At 41.0% G+C, this 24394-nt stretch overlaps 1 protein-coding gene across 2 annotated transcripts in view; it reads left to right on the forward strand.

Annotated features, from left to right (window-relative positions):
• ATPSCKMT (ATP synthase c subunit lysine N-methyltransferase) overlaps nt 1–24394 on the forward strand; it is a 297910-nt gene that overhangs the window by 180165 nt on the left and 93351 nt on the right. For both annotated transcript variants that reach the window (XM_086965273.1, XM_086965274.1), the window contains exon 4: nt 23634–23684. In XM_086965273.1, the coding sequence (XP_086821399.1) occupies nt 23634–23684 (51 nt within the window). The remainder of the gene's footprint in view (nt 1–23633; nt 23685–24394) is intronic.

Below are 24394 nucleotides of genomic sequence, written 5' to 3' on the forward strand. Positions count from 1 at the left end.
TAACTATGAGCAGTATATTAAAATGGAAAACTTTGATTATGAATAGGATATGGGCTTTTATAAGATAGTGCCTAGTTATAGTACGTATCATAGTCCATTTGTTCTCATGAGGGGGCATGAACCTATTAGTAAGGATTTGGCTTGGCTGCCTGTTGAAGGGTCTCCTGAAAATGTAAAAAAGAAATTAACATTAGGAAAACAAGGTTACAAGGATTGGTAGGACAAAAAACTGGGGAGTGAAAATTGTTCCTGTTTGAATTTGTGATTGGGTGAAGGTAAGAAAAGAGAGGAAGGTACCTAAAGGGGAGAGTAACTTCTCAGAGCCTTTAAGAGTTTGTAAATTGTTTTGTAACTCTACCTTGTTAAGCAATAGAAAGGTGTAGCATTTGAGCCAGTTGGCTAAGTGTTAGTATGGACTAAATCAAGTTAATGTGGATCAATTATAATTGGATGGACGAAGGTAATGATTCTGTAGGCAGGAATGTCTGTTAATTCCTCAAATGTTATGAGTCATAATATGAAAGTTGCAGAAGATCTGGAGTTTGGAAGCTCCAAACTGTCTACGTGTCACCATCAAAATATGTTTGGGAGGTATGGTAGAGTTCTAAAATAAACCTCAGTTTTAAACCTCAGTTGTTAAACCTCAGAGGTTTAACAACTATATATGTACATGACCACTTATAAAAGCAATATGTGATATGTATTGAAAGTTATGTGCCCATGTAAAATGAGCCAGGATAGATATTTGGTGCTAATATAGTAAGCATTTTTCATTTTCTTTTGTTTGACTATCTTTGCGAACATTAATGTAATATTTATTTCTAATGTGTTTTTAACTTTCTTTGCAAACAGTAATTTTATTTGTTTCAAAAAGAGGAAGCTGTGTAGTAATGTATAGGGTCTATATATTTTATGTTTATTGTAGGACATTAGGGTAGAATTGAATGCAGAGATGAGATTCCAGGCAGAGGAGATGAGATAAGGGTTGCAGAGCAAGCCGTTCAGTTGATGTATGTACCATGCCTGGAGCTGTAAAAACTGAATCTTGGACAGGCAATGTAGTTCTGCAGTTCATTCTTACACATTGGTACACATTATATGCCACATTGCTTGCATGTAACAGAGACTCTATGCTGAAGTATAAATGTATCAGGACAAGCAGTATCTAAACAGACATAAAGTATATTCAGTATCTAAACGATCAGATTCCAGGCATGTTCATCTTTTTGTAGGGAAAAGTATTAAGTTGTACTCTGAAATAACGTTTAAACTCAGTTACAATTATTAGAAATAAATGACAAAAAGAGGGGGTGTTGAGAGAGTGGGATGCTCTCTGGATCCCTGTCCATTTAGACTAGTTGAAATATTAGTCAAATGATAAGCATTTTACTTAAAGTAGAGGACATTCTTGTGATGATGAGGTAATTGACAACTATCCTGTTCCCACTGACAACCCTCTGTATCAGTCCAATATTTTCATCAGTACAGAAGATAGACTGTCCCAGTGGGACAATTTAAAAGAACACAAATATTTATGCAGCAGCATCCATTAAATTACTTGTACTATGAAATTCTGCACAATATTATTTATTCATATTGAACATCAATCTGAATGCTCAAAATCCAGCAAAACATCTGGAACATATGTACACAAGGGTGCCCTGAATGTGTAGAAGGGATAAAGGCAGGACTCGTGTGAAAATTGAGGGTTAAGTGATGGCGCAAAGGGAGTGACAATATATACATCAACAATATTATTCTCATGACCGGAGTCCCGCTCCCTCGGCGGCTCGTTTTGGCTCCTGGACGTCATCTGCAGACACGGGAGTATAGGCCTATAGCCTCACGCGCGTAGCTTGTCTCAGCGTGTACCACGTGTCCCGTTGCCAGGGTGATGCCGGGACAGAAGAGGGGGGGGGGGGGAGAGAGAAACTGGAAGAGCGAATGGTGCTCAGAAACAGACTTAAAGCAGGGGGAAAAGGGCTTACTTGTCATTTGCTCTTTGGAAGTGAAATTGGAACAAGAACTGGGGCTGGTCCATCTGCTTTATCTGCTCTATCCGGATCAGTGATTGTCATTTCACAATTTGTATTTATATCTGATATACCAGCAAAACCTCGAGCAAACCATCAAGTAGCTAAGCGTCACCCTCGCACCATTGGCCTCTCACAGGGCGAATTAATTACCCGCTTAAAGAAAATTACCTGCTTAAAGAAAATTAAAGACACGAGAGCCCAGAGGAGATGTAATGCTGTTCTGAAAGAGTTTTACTATAGGCACCAGAGTAAGTCTCAAGGTGGAACTCAGCGGTGCCTACAGACGCCAGTAAACTATCTGATTTGTATTGTGACGCCCTCCCAAGTTACAGTCATGGAAAGGAGCACCAGAGAGGATGAAGGGGAAGGGGCTACCTTACAGAAGGAACAGAAAGGGCAGAAAACTCAAACAGGTGCAGCAAACAATGAAAAGGGGGGTGAAGTAGGCGAGCTCTCACAGGAAGCGACACCGACACCAACCCTACAATATCTGGAGAACTCAGAAACTGAGATGACACCTGTCCAACACACAACTAACAGACATAAAGGCCCGGAAACTAGAGGAACCAGAGCAAAGGAGAAAGACCTGGTAAAAGACCTGGCACGAATTGAGCTTCAAGAAAAAGAAAAAGTAAAAATTAAAGATAAGAACATTGAAAAAAAACTGGAAAAGGAAAGAGAAAAAACTAAGCGAAAGGAGAAAGAGAGAGAGACAGAAGGGGAAAGAAAAGGAGAAAGCAGTTAAACATAGGGAGGAGACTGGGGGTGAAACAGAAGAAAATGCCAAACTGGAGCTAATGGCCAAAAAAGCACAGAGATTACAGACTATAAAAAAATGTAAAAGAATCAGCAAAGAATACTGGTATACTTGCGTCATCCCAACCAAGAATTTCTAACATATTCAGCCCTCTACATAAGGATTGCCAGAATGATGCAATAACTAATGGAAAAATACAGATCGCAGTCCAGATCAAGACCTCTAAAGAGTGGAGTGGAAGCAGTAAAGATGTTCAATGCATGCCCCCAACCAACTCGGAGGAAAGTCAAACTACAGGGCCCAGCGAAGGAACTTGGAATGCTGACCCAAATGCTGAATCAAATATGAGGTGTAAAGAGACAAGGGCATCCATAGAAATAGACGTAATGTTATCTAACCAGAAAGAGCAAACTGAACAATCTGATCAAAAAAATACACCCGAGGAATTGGGGGACCTAAACCCTTCTCCAAATCAGGTCGCATCTCCAGCTGGGAAAGAGTCGCATTCAGTAAACCACTCTCTTTCAGATGAAGACTCCTAATCAGATCTATACAAGACAGGGATGTCTATCTCAAGCGACTCAAGTGATTCAAATGGTTCCAGCAAATTGAGCGATTCAAGAGAATCCAGCCCAAGCGCACAAATGGGCACAGCACCACTGGAGATCTCTGGCTCCAATGACTCGAGATTACTCAGCAAAATCAATGTCAGGAAAAAAAGGAGTGGGGGGAAAAAAGGTCAAAACACAAAGGAGAACAAAACTTGCTGAATGAGAAAACCACAGACCCTGGTAATAATACGGACTATGTGAAAAGCAGACCCAATTTTCCCCAAAGGAGCCCAAGGAGTAAATCATAAGGAGAAACACCATGTCAAACTTCGAACTCACAAGAGAACAAAGACAGATATCAAAAAACAATGGAGCCCTCACTGAGCCAGGTGCTTAGCTCAATTAAAAATGTTCACACGGATGTGAAGAAAGATAGCCAAAAGAATCGCTTGTCCATTGAAAAACTACAAGGCCCAGTGAAAAAAGTGGGCAGTATTTGTTCTGAGATCTCTGAGAGAATGGTCATGGTTGAAACTCGTACCGAGAACCTTGAAACCGATGTTGTGATGCTCCAGAAAAAAGGAAAAGAACAAGATGGAGTAATAAGGGATCTCACGTTTAAAATGGAAGATCAGGAAAACAGATCCAGAAGGAACAATTTGAGGTTTCTTGGAATTCCGGAGAACTTTGAGGGAAGCGACGCTAGAGGGGCAATGATTGACATTGTTAAAACGTCATTTCCGGAGTTGGAAGCCTGGGATATGGAAAGGAAAGTACAGCGGGTCCATCGTTTTCCCTTAATGCTATCAAAGCATTCCGATTCAGAAAAGGGGGTGGTGATGAACAGAGTGTCTGAATTAAGCAGACCACTCTAACCCAGTCCAAAGATCAGGGCTTGATCCATCACCGTTATTTATCTCACTGCACCATCCCAGCTCAGAACCTGGCTATATGCAAATCAGTCTGTCCCTGGCCCAGTGCATCATGGGAACAGGGCAGCCTAAACTACCAAGCCAATTCTTCCCCAGAAAGGAGACAAGCTACCTGTTCATCACCACCCCCTTTTCTGAATCATCAAAGCATTCCAACAAGCAAAATCAATATCCCAGGGCAATGCTGGTCTACTTTGGTAATGTCCTTATTTGTGAAAACATTTATGATCTAGCAAGACCCACTTCCCAAAGAGACTACAAGGGGTTCAAATTTTTTGCCAGACCGGACTTTGCTCACGCTACCGTGGAGCGCAGATGGAAAATGCGTCAGCTATTTGGACCTTTTGAAAAAGTTGGAGCAAAAGTATTTTTGCAAAATCCGGCACGCTTGAAAATAATATTCAAAGGCACAACAAGAAGCTTTAACAGCGAAATACAGGCGGGGGACTATCTACGTGAAATTTCCAAGTCCGGCTCTCGGAACCTAGCGAAAGAATCTTAATTATCTTTAGGGCTCCCGGTTTTATGGTATCTATTTTTTTGCCATTTCCGTCTGTATTTATCCATATTTATTTTTTGGGCATTTTTTCTGTATTTATCCACATTTATTTTTGCCACACGCAAAAGACGAAGTTACGGCTAGTATTTTTCCACATTTATTTAAATTGACAGGGCACACCTGCGCCCAGCTGTTATTGGTCAACACAATACATTCATTTGAAAACTTTGCCATTGTAGTACAAGCACATGTGCATTTCAAGAGACTTTGCAGACATTGAGGCTCTTTCTGGTTTGTTAATTAAATGAAGACCACTGAAAACCCGTTCAATATTTTAGGGGGTTCCTTGGTACGTTTGCTCCCAAAAAGAAAATGCTTCCAGTCATTGCTTAAGGTTTGTTTTCCGGATTCATTTAAGAAAACGTCCTTAAAAAAAGTGCAGTGTTTTCTAATACATTTCAATTCTATTGTACCATAAACAAGATAAGGGTGTTTACTAGTAAATTCACCGTGAACTGGGCAGGCCCTTAGAAGTGATTACTGTGTCAACAGCAATCACTCCTCAGTCGTGAGCACGTGCCAGTCAGGGCAAGTATTTCTCAAACGCGTAGCTATATATATGCGAATACCCGGTAACATATTGCATACTAACGCAAAAACAGATTTGTTGTGTGGAAAAACAAACCATGCAAACATGTTTTTGCTGAGTGTGGGTGCATATTTGTGTCTCATTTGATTGTTTTGTTTGAGGGCGCAGTGTTCTGCCAGCCTCTTGATACCTGGGGTTAATCCTAAATAGCCCATCAATCGTGGAATGGCGCGACGGCGGGCCCTTTCCCTCCACCACCGCGATAAATTAAGGCACCCTGTGGCATGTGCACACAAGAAGGCAAACATCGCCAGCGCTGCTAAAGTTTCATTTATCCAAGGCCCCCACGCTATTGCAATAATACAATAAGTGCACAGCTATGATCTGTGCATCTTTCTGTTTGTATCTTTGCTATGACTCGTGTGCTTAGTCCGGGTAAATATCGTGCATATGAAATTGCTTAGACTGTTCACATACAAAAGGATTGCTCTTTGTCGTCGCCCCCCCCCCCCCCCGCCCCAGACAATTGTGCGATCTGCATAGCCACAATGCTCGCCCGCGCGCCATTCCACGATTGATGGCCAACTTAGCATGTTAATGTTAATGCTAAGTAGGCCATCAATCGTGTAATGGCGCGCGGGTCCTGTCCCTCCACCACCGAGATAAACTAAGGCACCCTGTGGCATTCAGTACAGACAGGGATTTCAAAATAAATAAAAGTCCCCACCTCCCCCTCATGATAACGGAAGACGATCCTCTGCTGATGCTGGGGCATGGGGGGCAGGGGAAAGCCTCTTACCTTGCCTGTACAAACGGCGGCGGGGTGGTGCAGAGCTTGAGTGGCGGAGCCCTGGAAATGCAGAACGTCGAGAAGGGCCGGTGCAGGTGAAAACCTGATGGTGGCAGGAAGGCTTCTTCGAACAGCAGGGAAAGAAGCAATAGTCAGGTGAGCCCCCATATAAAGGGAAAAAGTAATGAGGGCGAGGCCGTAGGTGTTTGCACGCCCACACACATAGGCTTTATTCCCACGAGGATTGGCTCAGGTGAACGGCTGCCCTTTAAAGACCCTGTGCCAATGTGCCGATTTGTCCACACGAGGGCGCCAAAAGACTGATTTGAAGGGATTTAAAAAGGAATGCAGGCAGCGGCAGCGCGGCAACATTTGCCAGTGTTTTGCCGTTTCTATATATAAATACAGACAAAGGAAATATAGATTTCCGTCTGTATTTATATGTATTTATCCGTAAAAACGGAAAACCGGGAGCCCTAATTATATTAAACGAAGTGTGGTAGAAGGAGCGGATAGGTTGAATTAACTATTTCAATTTACATTGGGAAATGTGGGCTATAAGCTGAATGGTTGGGCAGCCTGTGGAAATTAAGTCTGAGACATTATCAGAGTATTCAGGCTTTTTGGACACAGCAATGCCCCTGCGCTATACAAGTATATGAAACATTAAAGAAATGACATATATAGCAAAAGAACTTCAGTTAGTATATATCCACACTTTAGGAATCGTTTTTTGAGAATCAGTTACTCCAGGTTCAGGTACAAAAGTTCCGAAAAAAGAAAGAGAAATGTTCTGTCCTTGATGTTAAATCATTGGTTTATTGTTCCTTTGTTAATGCCAACACGTGTTTCATCGCAGGGAACATACTGCGAATCTTCAGGGCTGGACGAAAAACATAAAAAGGTGCATTTGCAAGAGGTTCTTATTATAAATGCCGAGGGTTGGTGACTAGCCAAAGTGGAAAAGTGGACATGCTAATAGTGACTTGGTGTAATGGTGACATGTTCGCTATCAGAGTGAATTTGTGAGTAGTAAAGTGTACGTGTGGTTAAGTGAAAATATAGTGACATGTCTAAATATCCTTTATTGCTTTTTGGTGCAGTTGTATGACTGAACACTGGATTGTAGACACTAAATAGGTGAAGCATAGTAGGTCTTAAACATTTGCCGTAGAGAGCGTGTAGTGGTATAGTGAAAGAGTGTGACTGTGGTTGAAAGGGCGGTATTCCCATGTGACATCCGTATTCATGCGCATAAAATCTAGGTTAAATTAATACAATACATATATTACTCTGTATGAAAACATGGTCGGACGTATATATTCTCATAGTTGCTTCACTATGTAGAAACTGCAAGTTAGATAAGGAAATGTTTTTACTGGCGTGTCTGAGGGCCATTATGACTATATTTGGTATTGCTGAGAGCTATATTAGGAAAGCCTAGATGGATAAGCATTATGTGTTAATAGATTAAAAGAAAAGACCTACATGTATGCGTAGCGAGGGCATAAATGAATACCATTAGTGAGAAGACTGGATATATTTGAAGGGTTAAAAAAGGCAGGAAGGCGAAGGAGGAACTCATACTTATTAAATATTCGTATACTTTTAGAAACGTTTAAAGTTTCTAACCGGCTCCAAGATGTAGCATTAGAGAAAGCACTTGGCAAAGTATGTCACGCTTACCTTTAGTGAGGAAAGTTTGACAACAAATATCAGATTAAAAAGGCAAGTCCGTGTCAGGACCGAATTCGTGTAAGTAGGTTCGGGGTATGTAGCACGCTGCCTGCGTGGTTGGGGGATCTGGGTGGGAACAAGCTAATATTAGTTCCTGATTCACACCCACTTGGCGGAAAAACGTAGAAGACAAAAGAACTTGTAATTCGTAAACACACTTGTACCTTATTTAGTTTGGTGTGACGACCTACTACAACAATTTGCCAATCACCTCAATCAAAATAACTGGGAGCTTAGTTTTACCATGAAATCTAGTAAAACAAACATAGAATTCTTAGATCTGGAACTCTATGTAAAGAATAACAAACTAGAAAGTAAACTCTACAGGAAACCGACTTCCTGCAACGCCATACTCCGTGCAGACAGTTTCCATCCTCCTCATCAGATCAAGGCGATACCTTTCGGAGAATTTCTGCGTGCTAGACGTAATTGCAGTGATGACGCAGATCTTGAATCAACGGTCAAGGATATGGAGTCCAGATTTGTGAAACGTGGTTATCAAAAAACCACACTATCGTCAGCAAAAAAGAGACTCTCAAAAATAAAGAGACCAGATATTCTCAAAACGACTAACCCAAAACAGACTAAAGATACTACTATTAGAATGATCACTGAGTTCAATGGACTACACAATTTAGTCAGAAGAAGTATCACCAAACATTGGGGTCTGCTAAAAGAAGACGTGGTACTGAGAGAACTGATCCCAGTCACTCCACAAATCACTTTTCGCAAAGGGAGAACTTTGAGAAACAGACTCAGCCCTACTGTCCCCCAAGCGGACATGGCCCCTAACTGGCTCACCCAACGCAGCAATGGGTTTTTCAAATGTGGTTTTTGCACAATGTGCAAATGGGCCAAGCATAAAACTAGACATTTCCAAGGACCCAAACAAGAAAATTATGACATCAGAGTCAACATCAACTGTACCACAAAATATGTCATTTACATAATAGAATGTCGATGTGGTAAGAAATATGTAGGAAGCACCATCAGGATGCTAAAAGACAGAATGTCGGAACACATGAGAGCTATTCAGAAACAAGATCCGAGATATCCTGTAGCCCTTCATGTAGCCAAGTGTCAGACTAACACAGAAGACTTTTGTGTGTCTTTCTACGGAATCGAAACAGTGCCCGCTCATATCAGAGGTGGAAACCGTGAACTAACTCTAAGACAGAAAGAAGCAACCTGGATTATGCGTCTCCGGAGCATTGAATTCGGGCTTAATTATGATCCCGAGCTGCAATACTTCCTGGGCTAACAGACTTTTGTTTATTTTCCTGGATCATTGTTTCTCTCCCTATGTAATCTATACGAGTAGTGAACCCCATCCAGCGATACCAATCCATAGACGTATTGTGAACAGTTCTCCCTGTTTCAAATTTTTGCATTATTAGCAAAATCCATCTAGTAATACCGATTCAATGTGCACTACACCTTGCACATTTTGCCCCACTAAAAAGTGTGCATGTTCTACACACCAGCCTCATAGAACATTAATTATCTGTATTATGCCAGCAATTCAAGCCTTGTTCATAACCCCCCCACTCAGGCGTCATGGTTCACATACCATGAACGGTAACTTATAGCTCCCCGACATTTAAATTACAGGATAATTACACTGATTCGAAAACACTGCCACTACTTAGCTCTACCCGCATTTATATGCACAGAGCTTTCACAGCAATTACGCTGCCTGAAACACTACCTTCTTATTTCCACACTCATTTTAATAATTGGTAGTAACTCTTCTTTTCTGGGATGATTATTGCTCCGCTTCCGAAAAGATACACACGTTCTAGTGTATTTTAGTCAATAGACGACGGACTTCCGGTATATAACCGGCGAGCACTTCCCGTCACATGACCGTCATTCGTAAAACGGCACCGGGAACCTCAAGAGGGAGTTCAACACTGACAAGGTAAGCCAGCTCTCCCCCGCTCTGACAGGATTCCATACCCTAGCGATTACTGAACCAAGTACTGGAGAGTTTTCCAGTTGCTCCCGCCCTCACTCAATCCTTATCTTTTAGGTGTACCCGCCTGTCAAAGGATTTCTGGTCTCATACCGAGACACCTCGTAGACGCACAATAACTCCTCCCGGGTTTAGATTCACACCAAACTAAATAAGGTACAAGTGTGTTTACGAATTACAAGTTCTTTTGTCTTCTACGTTTTTCCGCCAAGTGGGTGTGAATCAGGAACTAATATTAGCTTGTTCCCACCCAGATCCCCCAACCACGCAGGCAGCGTGCTACATACCCCGAACCTACTTACACGAATTCGGTCCTGACACGGAATTGCCTTTTTAATCTGATATTTGTTGTCAAACTTTCCTCACTAAAGGTAAGCGTGACATACTTTGCCAAGTGCTTTCTCTAATGCTACATCTTGGAGCCGGTTAGAAACTTTAAACGTTTCTAAAAGTATACGAATATTTAATAAGTATGAGTTCCTCCTTCGCCTTCCTGCCTTTTTTAACCCTTCAAATATATCCAGTCTTCTCACTAATGGTATTCATTTATGCCCTCGCTACGCATACATGTAGGTCTTTTCTTTTAATCTATTAACACATAATGCTTATCCATCTAGGCTTTCCTAATATAGCTCTCAGCAATACCAAATATAGTCATAATGGCCCTCAGACACGCCAGTAAAAACATTTCCTTATCTAACTTGCAGTTTCTACATAGTGAAGCAACTATGAGAATATATACGTCCGACCATGTTTTCATACAGAGTAATATATGTATTGTATTAATTTAACCTAGATTTTATGCGCATGAATACGGATGTCACATGGGAATACCGCCCTTTCAACCACAGTCACACTCTTTCACTATACCACTACACGCTCTCTACGGCAAATGTTTAAGACCTACTATGCTTCACCTATTTAGTGTCTACAATCCAGTGTTCAGTCATACAACTGCACCAAAAAGCAATAAAGGATATTTAGACATGTCACTATATTTTCACTTAACCACACGTACACTTTACTACTCACAAATTCACTCTGATAGCGAACATGTCACCATTGCACCAAGTCACTATTAGCATGTCCACTTTTCCACTTTGGCTAGTCACCAACCCTCGGCATTTATAATAAGAACCTCTTGCAAATGCACCTTTTTATGTTTTTCGTCCAGCCCTGAAGATTCGCAGTATGTTCCCTGCGATGAAACACGTGTTGGCATTAACAAAGGAACAATAAACCAATGATTTAACATCAAGGACAGAACATTTCTCTTTCTTTTTTCGGAACTTTTGTACCTGAACCTGGAGTAACTGATTCTCAAAAAACGATTCCTAAAGTGTGGATATATACTAACTGAAGTTCTTTTGCTATATATGTCATTTCTTTAATGTTTCATATACTTGTATAGCGCAGGGGCATTGCTGTGTTTATGTTACTTGTGTGGATCCTCTAGATCCAACTTTGGGCGGTTTTGTGAGATTACCGCCCGCCCTTTTGCCTGTACCCACCACTTTACGGTGCTCTCTACCGTGCGGACACACTGGTGTGCGCCCAATTTCCCTGGTTGATTTGAAAAATCTCCTTGTTGCTTACATATACTGTTTACCAGGACAGGCTGCCCCCCGCAATTATAACTTTGTTTTTCTTCAAAATAACAACTCTCTGAGTAAACACCTTTTTCTGTACACCCACACTTTCTCTACCACAAACATGGATAGAGACAAGATAGCAACGGACCTTTTTGAGAATCTTGCTAAAGGCGTACCTACCTATACGGCCGCAGCCAATTCAGGTCCCCCTAGAACAGAGGGCCTTAAAGACAAATTCAAAAGACTAGAAAAGCTAAAAAAACAAGAAAACTCCCGATGGTGGGATGCTAGAACCTTAAAACAATATATGCGAGTCAAACAGATACCTAGAGGCTTGCGCTCCAACATCTTCCCCACATATGATGATCTTGACATAGACCTCCTAAAAAAATGGGAAGATTCTGTAACCAATAACTCGTTTTGCCTAATGGATATCCTGATAGAAAGCGCAGACCGCAAATCCAACCAACTACTAGGAGAGATTGCTACACTAGAACAAGAGATCAAGGATCTCAACCTACCAGAACCCACATGTAAAAACTATACTATTCTAGATGATGTCCTACTTAAACACCAGGAAGAAATTAAAACTAGAAAAGCGAGACAAATTAAGAGAGACGACGCAGACTACCGCAACGGTAGAATCTTCACCTATGACCGCAAGTATGATGCGATGATCCACCCTGACAACTCCAAAAAATCCGGAGATAATACATCTGCCCCCAGCTCTGTGTCTTCTAGTAACACGTCTTTAAACAGTGCAGGCACAAGTGCACCCGATCAAGAACTAAGTGGCCCTCCAGATGCCACTAATCTCCCTTTTTTAGTGGAAGTGAAACGGATCCGCAAAGGGAGCAGGACTCAACCCCAAAGGGGCACACAAAATCAAAAACCCATAGAGGTAGTAGAGGAGGCAAACGAAGATTACCGCAGAAAACTAAGATCAGGGACGATGAGGAAATAGCCAGCGTGAACAATGATGTACAAGTAATAAACCTGTCGACTTTCTCTCTATCCCCTGACATGAACAAACTTCTCTCTAAAGGTCTTAATTTTAATCCTTACTCCACAGGAGACATCTGTCAAACTAAGATTGATCTCTTCAAATTTGTCCGCAATCTTAAAATAAGAAAACATTTTGCCGGTAAAACTTGCACTAACAAAAATGTTTTGAATATTCCTGATGGTGTATTGCATGATGAGCTTACAATAAAGGATGTACAAGCCACTCATCTATTGTTGTCTATCACTGAACGAGAGGATAGCCCCATAGAAATGGAGCAACTTCTGCAAGATCTCAACATAGACACAGAACTTGGGACTGTGAGTGGTCTCAAAAACAAATCCACCTGGATACCCACCTTACCGGGTGGGAACAACATTGACAATTTCCACAAACGGGTTCTGGAAGACCTTAACAAAATCAACACTAGCAAACTGAACGAGACATTTACATTTAAGGATAATTTAACCAAAGGAGAACGTTATGCTCTTAAGACACTCATACAAACTCCCACCATTGTTATTCGTGAGGCAGACAAAGGAGGAAATATCGTGGTTATGAACACTGAAGACTACACTAATGAAATACTAAGCCAATTAGCAGATCCCACTTGCTATGAACCACTTGCATGTAACCCCATGGGTCCACTAACTGTGACCATCAACGACCACTTACACAAATGGAAAGAGGATGGTCTACTAAATGATGACGAATTTCTCTACCTAAAGGTCAATAAACCCACGTACCCTTGGCTATATACTCTCCCCAAAATCCACAAGGATCTCCCATTCCCTCCAGGCAGACCCATTGTCTCTGGAATAGGGGGGCCTACTGAAAGACTGGCGGAGTATGTGGACGTGTTTCTAGGTCCACTAGTCAGAAATCTTCCCTCCTATATTCAGGACTCGAAACACATATTGAGCCTGTTGAGTGACCTGGAATGGCAACCTAATACTACCCTAGTGACCATGGATGTTGTAGCACTCTACACCAGTATTAATCCAACTTTAGGCCTAAAAGAAATTACCCGCGTGCTATCTAACAGACCGGCATCCCTATGGGCACACACTCAAATGCTGATTTCCATGATGACATTGATCCTCGAAAACAACTACTTTATTTTCCACAAACAATGGTTTCAACAGAAACGTGGTGTAGCCATGGGTTCTAAATTCTCTCCCTCTTTCGCCAACCTCTTCATGGGTGCATTCGAAGCTGATCACATTTGGGGCACCCATGGAAGTATATATACAGATTCTATTCTGTTTTGGGGTCGTTATATAGACGACTGCATTTTGTTGTGGACGGGGACAGACGACCTACTACAACAATTTGCCAATCACCTCAATCAAAATAACTGGGAGCTTAGTTTTACCATGAAATCTAGTAAAACAAACATAGAATTCTTAGATCTGGAACTCTATGTAAAGAATAACAAACTAGAAAGTAAACTCTACAGGAAACCGACTTCCTGCAACGCCATACTCCGTGCAGACAGTTTCCATCCTCCTCATCAGATCAAGGCGATACCTTTCGGAGAATTTCTGCGTGCTAGACGTAATTGCAGTGATGACGCAGATCTTGAATCAACGGTCAAGGATATGGAGTCCAGATTTGTGAAACGTGGTTATCAAAAAACCACACTATCGTCAGCAAAAAAGAGACTCTCAAAAATAAAGAGACCAGATATTCTCAAAACGACTAACCCAAAACAGACTAAAGATACTACTATTAGAATGATCACTGAGTTCAATGGACTACACAATTTAGTCAGAAGAAGTATCACCAAACATTGGGGTCTGCTAAAAGAAGACGTGGTACTGAGAGAACTGATCCCAGTCACTCCACAAATCACTTTTCGCAAAGGGAGAACTTTGAGAAACAGACTCAGCCCTACTGTCCCCCAAGCGGACATGGCCCCTAACTGGCTCACCCAACGCAGCAATGGGTTTTTCAAATGTGGTTTTTGCACAATGTGCAAATGGGCCAAGCATAAAACTAGACATTTCCAAGGACCCAAACAAGAAAATTATGACATCAGAGTCAACATCAACTGTACCACAAAATATGTCATTTACATAATAGAATGTCGATGTGGTAAGAAATATGTAGGAAGCACCATCAGGATGCTAAAAGACAGAATGTCGGAACACATGAGAGCTATTCAGAAACAAGATCCGAGATATCCTGTAGCCCTTCATGTAGCCAAGTGTCAGACTAACACAGAAGACTTTTGTGTGTCTTTCTACGGAATCGAAACAGTGCCCGCTCATATCAGAGGTGGAAACCGTGAACTAACTCTAAGACAGAAAGAAGCAACCTGGATTATGCGTCTCCGGAGCATTGAATTCGGGCTTAATTATGATCCCGAGCTGCAATACTTCCTGGGCTAACAGACTTTTGTTTATTTTCCTGGATCATTGTTTCTCTCCCTATGTAATCTATACGAGTAGTGAACCCCATCCAGCGATACCAATCCATAGACGTATTGTGAACAGTTCTCCCTGTTTCAAATTTTTGCATTATTAGCAAAATCCATCTAGTAATACCGATTCAATGTGCACTACACCTTGCACATTTTGCCCCACTAAAAAGTGTGCATGTTCTACACACCAGCCTCATAGAACATTAATTATCTGTATTATGCCAGCAATTCAAGCCTTGTTCATAACCCCCCCACTCAGGCGTCATGGTTCACATACCATGAACGGTAACTTATAGCTCCCCGACATTTAAATTACAGGATAATTACACTGATTCGAAAACACTGCCACTACTTAGCTCTACCCGCATTTATATGCACAGAGCTTTCACAGCAATTACGCTGCCTGAAACACTACCTTCTTATTTCCACACTCATTTTAATAATTGGTAGTAACTCTTCTTTTCTGGGATGATTATTGCTCCGCTTCCGAAAAGATACACACGTTCTAGTGTATTTTAGTCAATAGACGACGGACTTCCGGTATATAACCGGCGAGCACTTCCCGTCACATGACCGTCATTCGTAAAACGGCACCGGGAACCTCAAGAGGGAGTTCAACACTGACAAGGTAAGCCAGCTCTCCCCCGCTCTGACAGGATTCCATACCCTAGCGATTACTGAACCAAGTACTGGAGAGTTTTCCAGTTGCTCCCGCCCTCACTCAATCCTTATCTTTTAGGTGTACCCGCCTGTCAAAGGATTTCTGGTCTCATACCGAGACACCTCGTAGACGCACAATAACTCCTCCCGGGTTTAGATTCACACCAAACTAAATAAGGTACAAGTGTGTTTACGAATTACAAGTTCTTTTGTCTTCTATGTTTTTCCGCCAAGTGGGTGTGAATCAGGAACTAATATTAGCTTGTTCCCACCCAGATCCCCCAACCACGCAGGCAGCGTGCTACATACCCCGAACCTACTTACACGAATTCGGTCCTGACACGGACTTGCCTTTTTAATCTGATATTTGTTGTCAAACTTTCCTCACTAAAGGTAAGCGTGACATACTTTGCCAAGTGCTTTCTCTAATGCTACATCTTGGAGCCGGTTAGAAACTTTAAACGTTTCTAAAAGTATACGAATATTTAATAAGTATGAGTTCCTCCTTCGCCTTCCTGCCTTTTTTAACCCTTCAAATATATCCAGTCTTCTCACTAATGGTATTCATTTATGCCCTCGCTACGCATACATGTAGGTCTTTTCTTTTAATCTATTAACACATAATGCTTATCCATCTAGGCTTTCCTAATATAGCTCTCAGCAATACCAAATATAGTCATAATGGCCCTCAGACACGCCAGTAAAAACATTTCCTTATCTAACTTGCAGTTTCTACATAGTGAAGCAACTATGAGAATATATACGTCCGACCATGTTTTCATACAGAGTAATATATGTATTGTATTAATTTAACCTAGATTTTATGCGCATGAATACGGATGTCACATGGGAATACCGCCCTTTCAACCACAGTCACACTCTTTCACTATACCACTACACGCTCTCTACGGCAAATGTTTAAGACCTACTATGCTTCACCTATTTAGTGTCTACAATCCAGTGTTCAGTCTTACAACTGCACCAAAAAGCAATAAAGGATATTTAGACATGTCACTATATTTTCACTTAACCACACGTACACTTTACTACTCACAAATTCACTCTGATAGCGAACATGTCACCATTACACCAAGTCACTATTAGCATGTCCACTTTTCCACTTTGGCTAGTCACCAACCCTCGGCATTTATAATAAGAACCTCTTGCAAATGCACCTTTTTATGTTTTTCGTCCAGCCCTGAAGATTCGCAGTATGTTCCCTGCGATGAAACACGTGTTGGCATTAACAAAGGAACAATAAACCAATGATTTAACATCAAGGACAGAACATTTCTCTTTCTTTTTTCGGAACTTTTGTACCTGAACCTGGAGTAACTGATTCTCAAAAAACGATTCCTAAAGTGTGGATATATACTAACTGAAGTTCTTTTGCTATATATGTCATTTCTTTAATGTTTCATATACTTGTATAGCGCAGGGGCATTGCTGTGTTTATGTTACTTGTGTGGATCCTCTAGATCCAACTTTGGGCGGTTTTGTGAGATTACCGCCCGCCCTTTTGCCTGTACCCACCACTTTACGGTGCTCTCTACCGTGCGGACACACTGGTGTGCGCCCAATTTCCCTGGTTGATTTGAAAAATCTCCTTGTTGCTTACATATTCAGGCTTTTTGGCTCAACTGGTAGTATATAAGTATATCACTTATATTAACAATCTAGCCCAGTCCGCAGGGCCCGCTTGCGCGGGGGTCACACCCCTGGTCCAGACAGGCCCAGGTAACCTTCAAAGATGGTGGTGGGTGGGGGTTGGGGAAGGGGAGGGGGGAAGGCAGGACAGGTTAGACATACAGGGTAGCAAATCTAATAGGGAAATACATATAGGGATCACAGAAAACAAGAAAGCCTGGGATACAAATTATGGCATTTTTCAATTAGTAGTATGGCTGGGATAAAATACTATCTCTGAATATTTGTGGTCTGAACGATCTTAAAAAAAGGCAAACAGTTGCAATTGGCCTACAAAATTGGGGAGCTAATATTATATGTATGCAGGAGACGCATATTGAAGGGTCCCAGAGTCAGCTGTTAAATACATATGTAAGTGTAAATTAATACTTGTATAGCACACTACTCACCCGCAAGGGTCTCAAGGCGCTTGTATGAATACCGTTGTGGAACCCATCCTGGCTTTCCCTGTGAGGCGTCCACTCCTGTGCACCCCCAAGGTGGCGGCCAGGCATCCTTAGCGTTGTGGGGGCCATTGTGGAGATTAAGCAAGCTATTGCCCAGAGTTGCAGAGTGGGACTCCATGATTGAAATAGGCACCGAGGCGAGAATTATCAGGTCCGTGGAATTTTGAGCCCAAGACCCGCTGAGGCGGGGAATTGAACCCTGGTCCCGGGCTAGACTTCTGCATCAGGGTCTGCCGCTCTAACCATTGAGCTGCTACCTCACAAGGTGCCAAAATTCGGGGGGTTGCTATTCTGGCTAAAGGGAGTGGAATGGTGTTTAATAAATCCAAAACTGATAAGTTTGGCCGTTGGGCTATCACCGAATGCAGAGACCAAACAGGGCAGAAATTGACAATTTGTGCTATTTATGGGAGCAATACAGATGACCCTGGGGTTTTCAACGAGGTCTCTAACGAATTGTCACACTGGTCTCTTCCGGTGATGATCTGTGGGGACTTCAATATAAACCTCCCGACAAACTGGTCCCTGAACGATGACTGGGTGTATAAAGGACGTAAACCTAAAGTTTTTCGTTCTCTCAAGGATCTGTGTCTTGTACATGGACTTGTGGATAGCTGGCAGACTTCTAATACTAATATTGGTGACCCTGGCTACACCTTTTATTCAAATCCACACCGCACGCATGCCAGAATTGATTATATATTACTTTCAAATTCACTAATTAAGAATTGCCATACAGTTAAATTGCCCAGTGTATTATCTGACCACAATCCCCTTTTTTGTACACTGACTATTAGACCAACTAAATCAGAGCCTATTCACTGGACATTCGAAAAAGCATTACTGAATGATCCTCAGTATCGTCTCCATATGAAAGATTGGATTCCCAAGTTCCTAGTTGAAAACATTGGTAGCACTTCAATAGAGGTTGTTTGGGATACTTTGAAAGCTGGGGTCCGGGGCGTATGTCATATTCACTTAGGTCAAACAGGGGGGAGAAAGAGGAGATACAGGATGAGCTTATGTTAGCAGAAGTAGGACTCGTTAGTGCCACCGGCAATAGGGACACTACTGGGGATATCTCTAGCACCTTAGCCAAAGTAGCAATTGCCAAGGCAGCGATCACTAATATATTTAAAGATAAGGCAATCCGGAAAGCCACGGCACGAAAAGAACTAATTTATTAAGTTAATGAGCAAGTGGGTCATCAACTGGTTGTGCGATTACGACAACAGGTCAATGCAAATTTGATTAGGGAGATTATAGATCCAGTGGCAGGGCAGTTAAAAGACTCAGAACTGATTAGGCAAGCATTTTGCAGGTTTTATAAAGAACTATATACGGAGAATGGCAAAGGAGACACGATCGAAATTGAAAGGTACCTGGAGAATTGTGAAGGTGTAAGCCTGGAGGTAAATACGCAGCAGACACTAGAGGAAGTTCCTAATATGGAAGAGGTATTGACCGCAGTCAAGAGCCTCCCTCAAGGGAAGGCAACAGGTCTGGATAGAATCCCTTCGGAGTTCTATGTTACATTCATAGACAAAATTAAATATGTCTTAAGGGATCTAATTATCCATATTTTCTCCCGGGGGGGGGGGGTTCATTCCTGGAAGGTCAACGATAAATCATATCCAGAGGGTGATCACGCTTTTTGACGGAACAGAAATTACAGGAGACCCTATGGCCCTAATTCTGTTGGATGCAGAGAAGGCCTTGATAGGGTCTCCTGGCAGTTTCTCTGGAAAGCAATGGCGACAATGGGATTTCGAATCAAGTTTATTCAGGCGATACAAAAAATGTATATTAATCCTAGGGCTGTTGTATCTGTTAATGGAAGTCTAACCAAGGAAATTATCATTTCCAGGGGAACTCGCCAGGGGTGCCCATGCTCGCCATTGCTCTTTGCAATATATATAGATTCCTTTATTCGCTATTTGGAGAAAAACAACAACATAACACCCATTATATCACAGGGGTATGCTACAAAAACATTAGCATATGCTGATGATATTGCCATAGTCACCGCAGACCCATTAGTAGCAATGCTGACCATCGAGGCCGAGGCCTGGAAATTTGGGCTGGTTTCTGGCTACGCGCTAAACCAAGGGAAGACACAAATCGTTCTAAACCAAAAAATTGTGATGGATGATCCAAGAGTGGTGAAGGGAGCGACATACTTGGGAGTCACAATTTCCTCAAAGCTGGAGTAAGTCGTGGACATAAACCTTAAGCCAATGTTGAACACAATACAAAAGGATCTACAACGTCTAGATAATCTCCACTTGTCCATTAATGGGAGGGCAAATGCAATTAAAATGGTGTATTTTCCCAAAATACTATACTTATTTACGGCAGTCTGTCTAGAATTTTCGAGTCAGTGGTTTACAGTAATAGAACGTACCTTTTCTAGATTTATATGGTCATATGCACAACCCCGCCGGGCATATAAATATCTTACCCTTCCTAAGAACAGAGGCGGGTTAGCTCTTCCCAACTTAAGGAGATATTATTGGTCATGTGTATTACTCTACAGTAAGGAACTACTGCAAGGGGGGGAAAACGCAGAGGAACATACCGCTTCAATCTTTCAGCTACTGGTGGGGAATTCCAGTTATGGCTATTTTTGGAGGTACATACACGACAGCTACCACAAAAAGGTCAAATTTAAGACTCTCTATAGCTGTTTTAAGGTATGGAAGGTCGTAAAGAAAATATTAGGACTAGGACCAATTTCACATTATACTCCGGTATTGAATAATCCTATTCTTCCTCCAATAATTTTTAAGGATAACTGCGTAAACAAATGGTATAATTTAGGGATAACACAATTAGGGGATTTTTACACTACTCAGGGGATTAAATCTTTTAACGCTCTGAAGGAAGAATTTGACTTAGATTGGTGGGATTTTTTTAAGTACCTCCAAATAAGGGATTTCTTAACTCATAAACTTGGGGCAAGGATACTCGGGGAAAAATTTATGGTAGTAGAGACAATTATACACTCTAAGAAACACTCAATAGGCGGGGTTTATAGTTCATTGCTGGACATGTTCCCGGACGATTTAGATAAAACGGCAATGAAGTGGTAAAGTAAACTCGAAATCTCAAAGGAAAGATTTTTATATTCCTATCAGCTAGCCCAAACCATTCTTATTTCCACCAACCTCCAAGCACAATTTCACAAAACCTACTTCTTTCTCTACTATACACCCGATAAGATCGCAAAATGGGGAACCGGCAAGGGGACTTGCTGCCCGAGATGCAATTTATTTAAAGCAGATTCCGTTCATATCTCTGCCTCTTGTCCAGTGTTAATACCTTTGACACAAGATATAGAGAGGTTCTTAACCTCAGTTCTTTGCAGAAATGTTACTTTGTCACATGAAGCAATGGTACTTGGGGCGGAAGACCCAGATAACCTTGAGAGTGGCCACGATTTTATATTCGTCGCTATGGCAGTCCTGCAGCTATGCCTAGCCTCGGCTTGGCTTGACCCGCTACCACCCTCCTTTCAACAGTGGCTAGCCAGGCTTTTAGCTGTGTATAATATCGAGATAGCTATATATAAGCGGAAAGTCAGATCGCGACGCAAAAGGGGTATGAACATCTGAACTCCTCTTACACAATGGAGAGACGCACAAAACTAATCATTATCAATGCTGTTATGTATGTATGTTATTGCTTTTTTTGTTTTCCGTGATGCCGGGAATATATTTTGTAAATTTTCTATAATGACTATGTATGTATGACAAGAACAATGTAAAGCACATGATGTTAATGTGTAGAATGTTTACCTGTCCGGGGGAGGAGGGGGGGAATATATATGTTAAAAAACAATAAAAACATTTTTTTAAAAAAAACAATATTATTCACAAAGAAAAGGTTTGGCCTACATGACAGTTATATACAAATAAATGAATTAGCAGCCATTATGTTGCTGAATAGGCACAATGAAAAAGCACTGTTTCCCACACTGGCATATAAACAACAAAATGCCGACGTTTCGACCCCAGACAGACGTAGGTGACCTTGATCCTTACCTTGGGGTTTTCCTCAGGACTGTAAAGGGGCACCTGAGAATTTAATAAAGGGAACAACTTAGAATTTATTTTAATTTATAATGCAAGCACTAGATGTAAAAGGGAAACGAAGTTACCATGAACCACCATTGGCTGGGTGGTTGAAGTGATAATAGTGGGCCCGTGGGCTCCTAGGTCAGAGAAAGAACAGATGGCAACCTGAAAAGAGGGGATGGTTGAACACCATCAGTTATTTGCAACATATTTAATTTTGATTGATATGGTGTATGCAAAGCATATCGCAAAATTATTGTGAGCTTACTTCTTATTAGGTGATTTCACATTTCAATTGTGTTCCTTTCAGAAAAGTTCCTTTCAAACAAAACAAAAGTGCCGTGATGGAATCCAACAAATACCACCACTGGTTTTGGGCTCCCAACAGAAAGGCCAAGCCACTGAGCAATATCTACCAAAACAAATGCCAACACTGCTACTTAATTTAAACTCTCATTCTGGTGAACATATTGAAAATAAAACAACATGTTCCATGGACTTATAATTTTGTTTTGAATCAATCTCTTTCTTTGTAATGATTTTACTTGACAAAATGTATACATGTTTTACCACCAACCAACAGAAGACAAAAAATCACAATTTTTTTTTACATCAAAACATATTTACATATTCACATTCCTAATTTTCATTGGCTCGCTCAATTAACCTTTTCAGACTCTCTTCCATTCATCCATCACATTCACAACTATCCCCTACTAAATTACACTTTCATTTTATTCATTTAATTCTATAATTCGAAAAACAAGCCATAGTACACCATGTCATCAAATTATAATCTTTCTGTACAAAATCAAGTTATTTTACATTCTTATGGCTGATGCATAGATGGTCTACGCGTTTCAAACTCTTGATAAATTCTGAGTTCTCATCAGGATCCAATAGCTGTAAAACAGACAAGAGTTTTCTCAGGCCCACTCACAAAATTAAGTCAAAAGCTCACCACTCTGTACCTCTAAACTCATTCTTACCTTCTCCTATTGTAGCTGTACAATAATAGCTGTTAAAAAAATACCCAGCCCGACACTGGGGACTGTGATGAAACAAAATATGACACAATAACACTGTAAATGCCGGCTTACAACAGTAATGTGTTTTAGGCCAGGGGATGAATGCCACTCACATTTATGTCTCTTCAATGCCGTACTGTATATATATATATATAAGCCTCCCTCTGTTCCTGCTGCCCTTGCACTCCATAGTGGCAGTAGCTGCGACTGAGTGCTTCCCATATTCAGGCTATATCCGCAGCTAAAAATTTAATTTGTACATTATTAGTTCTCTTTTAAGAATTCATAACTCAAATGACAAGGTGAAACATTGGCACCTTAATTTATCATAGAGGTTTGAAAGGCACCAAATGTAGGTGGTGTATTGTAAGTGAGCAAATAGATTTTATTTCATTGCCCCTAAAAAGGCTTGCATGCCTTCTGATATTAGGCCTAACAGTTTTTCTTATGACAGATATTTTGATTCATAACTTATATCATCTGCCATAAACACCTTTGTCAATAAAAAAAATATGTAAAAAATGAAAGATCATGTCTGAATTGTAAATGTCAGGTCTTCTTAAAATCTAAATCTATGTTTAATTTTGCGGATGCAGTGAGGTGGTCATGCATGCTTGCAGCGCTTTTGAAAAAAAGACACAGGTAATTAGAACCAAATGCCAAGAGGTTCACCATTCATTTTAAAGTTCAGTAGGATAGTAAAGTGTAATCAATAATAAATACCAATTACCCTGCAGCTTCTCCAGTCTAGTAAATTATATTCGCATTTTAAAAACATAATTTATAACACAAAAGTTAATTGAGCACTTTTTTATTGTTTCCCTTTTTAGGTCTCTTTCTCAGAGTACTCAAATATTGTCATTTTTGGTGTGCCTCAAATGGTAAGTTTGTTAGTTTCTTTTCATTTGTACGAATATGATATAATTAAATAATGTAGTCCATACTGTTAACGTCCTACTAATTTTGTGTCAATACGGTGTCATGTGGTCTCATAGGCTATTCAGGGCCTGTGTTCATCCTCTGTTAACATAGTCTTACCACCAAATTGTTTTTTGTTTACCTTACAAAAATGTCACATATCCTGTTACAGGGTCTCTGGAAGCTGAACATATAGACAGATTTACAAAGCTATTTTTCAGTCGCACACGGCCTGATTCACAGAATGAGGCCATTCGGGAACAAAAAAAGTGCTATCATTTGGTATTAGGAAGGGACGTGTTTAGGGCATCCCTTTCTAATACTGAATTGCAGTGGTATGTGTGAATGTTTTGTGACTGAAATGCTGTTGCAAATCATTTGCAAATTACCATCTACTGCAATTAGGTGGTAACCCATTCGCGAATAGGAAGGAGTCCCCAAAGGACCCCTTCCCTCTTGTGAATGTTTGTAAAAACATTTTGAACAGCAGGGAGTGGTCTTGCGTATCACTGCCTACTCTTGATAAAATGAAAAGAAAACTTGGCAATTTAAAATTTTACCTGCACAGTGCTTGCGTTGTACTTGTTAAATCTATTGTTTTTAATATATCTTAAAAGTGGTTTACATCCCACCTTTACTTATTATAGGTCTGTGTGCTTGTCACTTTACTTCT

The sequence above is a fragment of the Lissotriton vulgaris genome, chromosome 4_1 (assembly GCF_964263255.1).
Source record: "Lissotriton vulgaris chromosome 4_1, aLisVul1.2, whole genome shotgun sequence".
NCBI classification, from domain to species: domain Eukaryota; kingdom Metazoa; phylum Chordata; class Amphibia; order Caudata; family Salamandridae; genus Lissotriton; species Lissotriton vulgaris.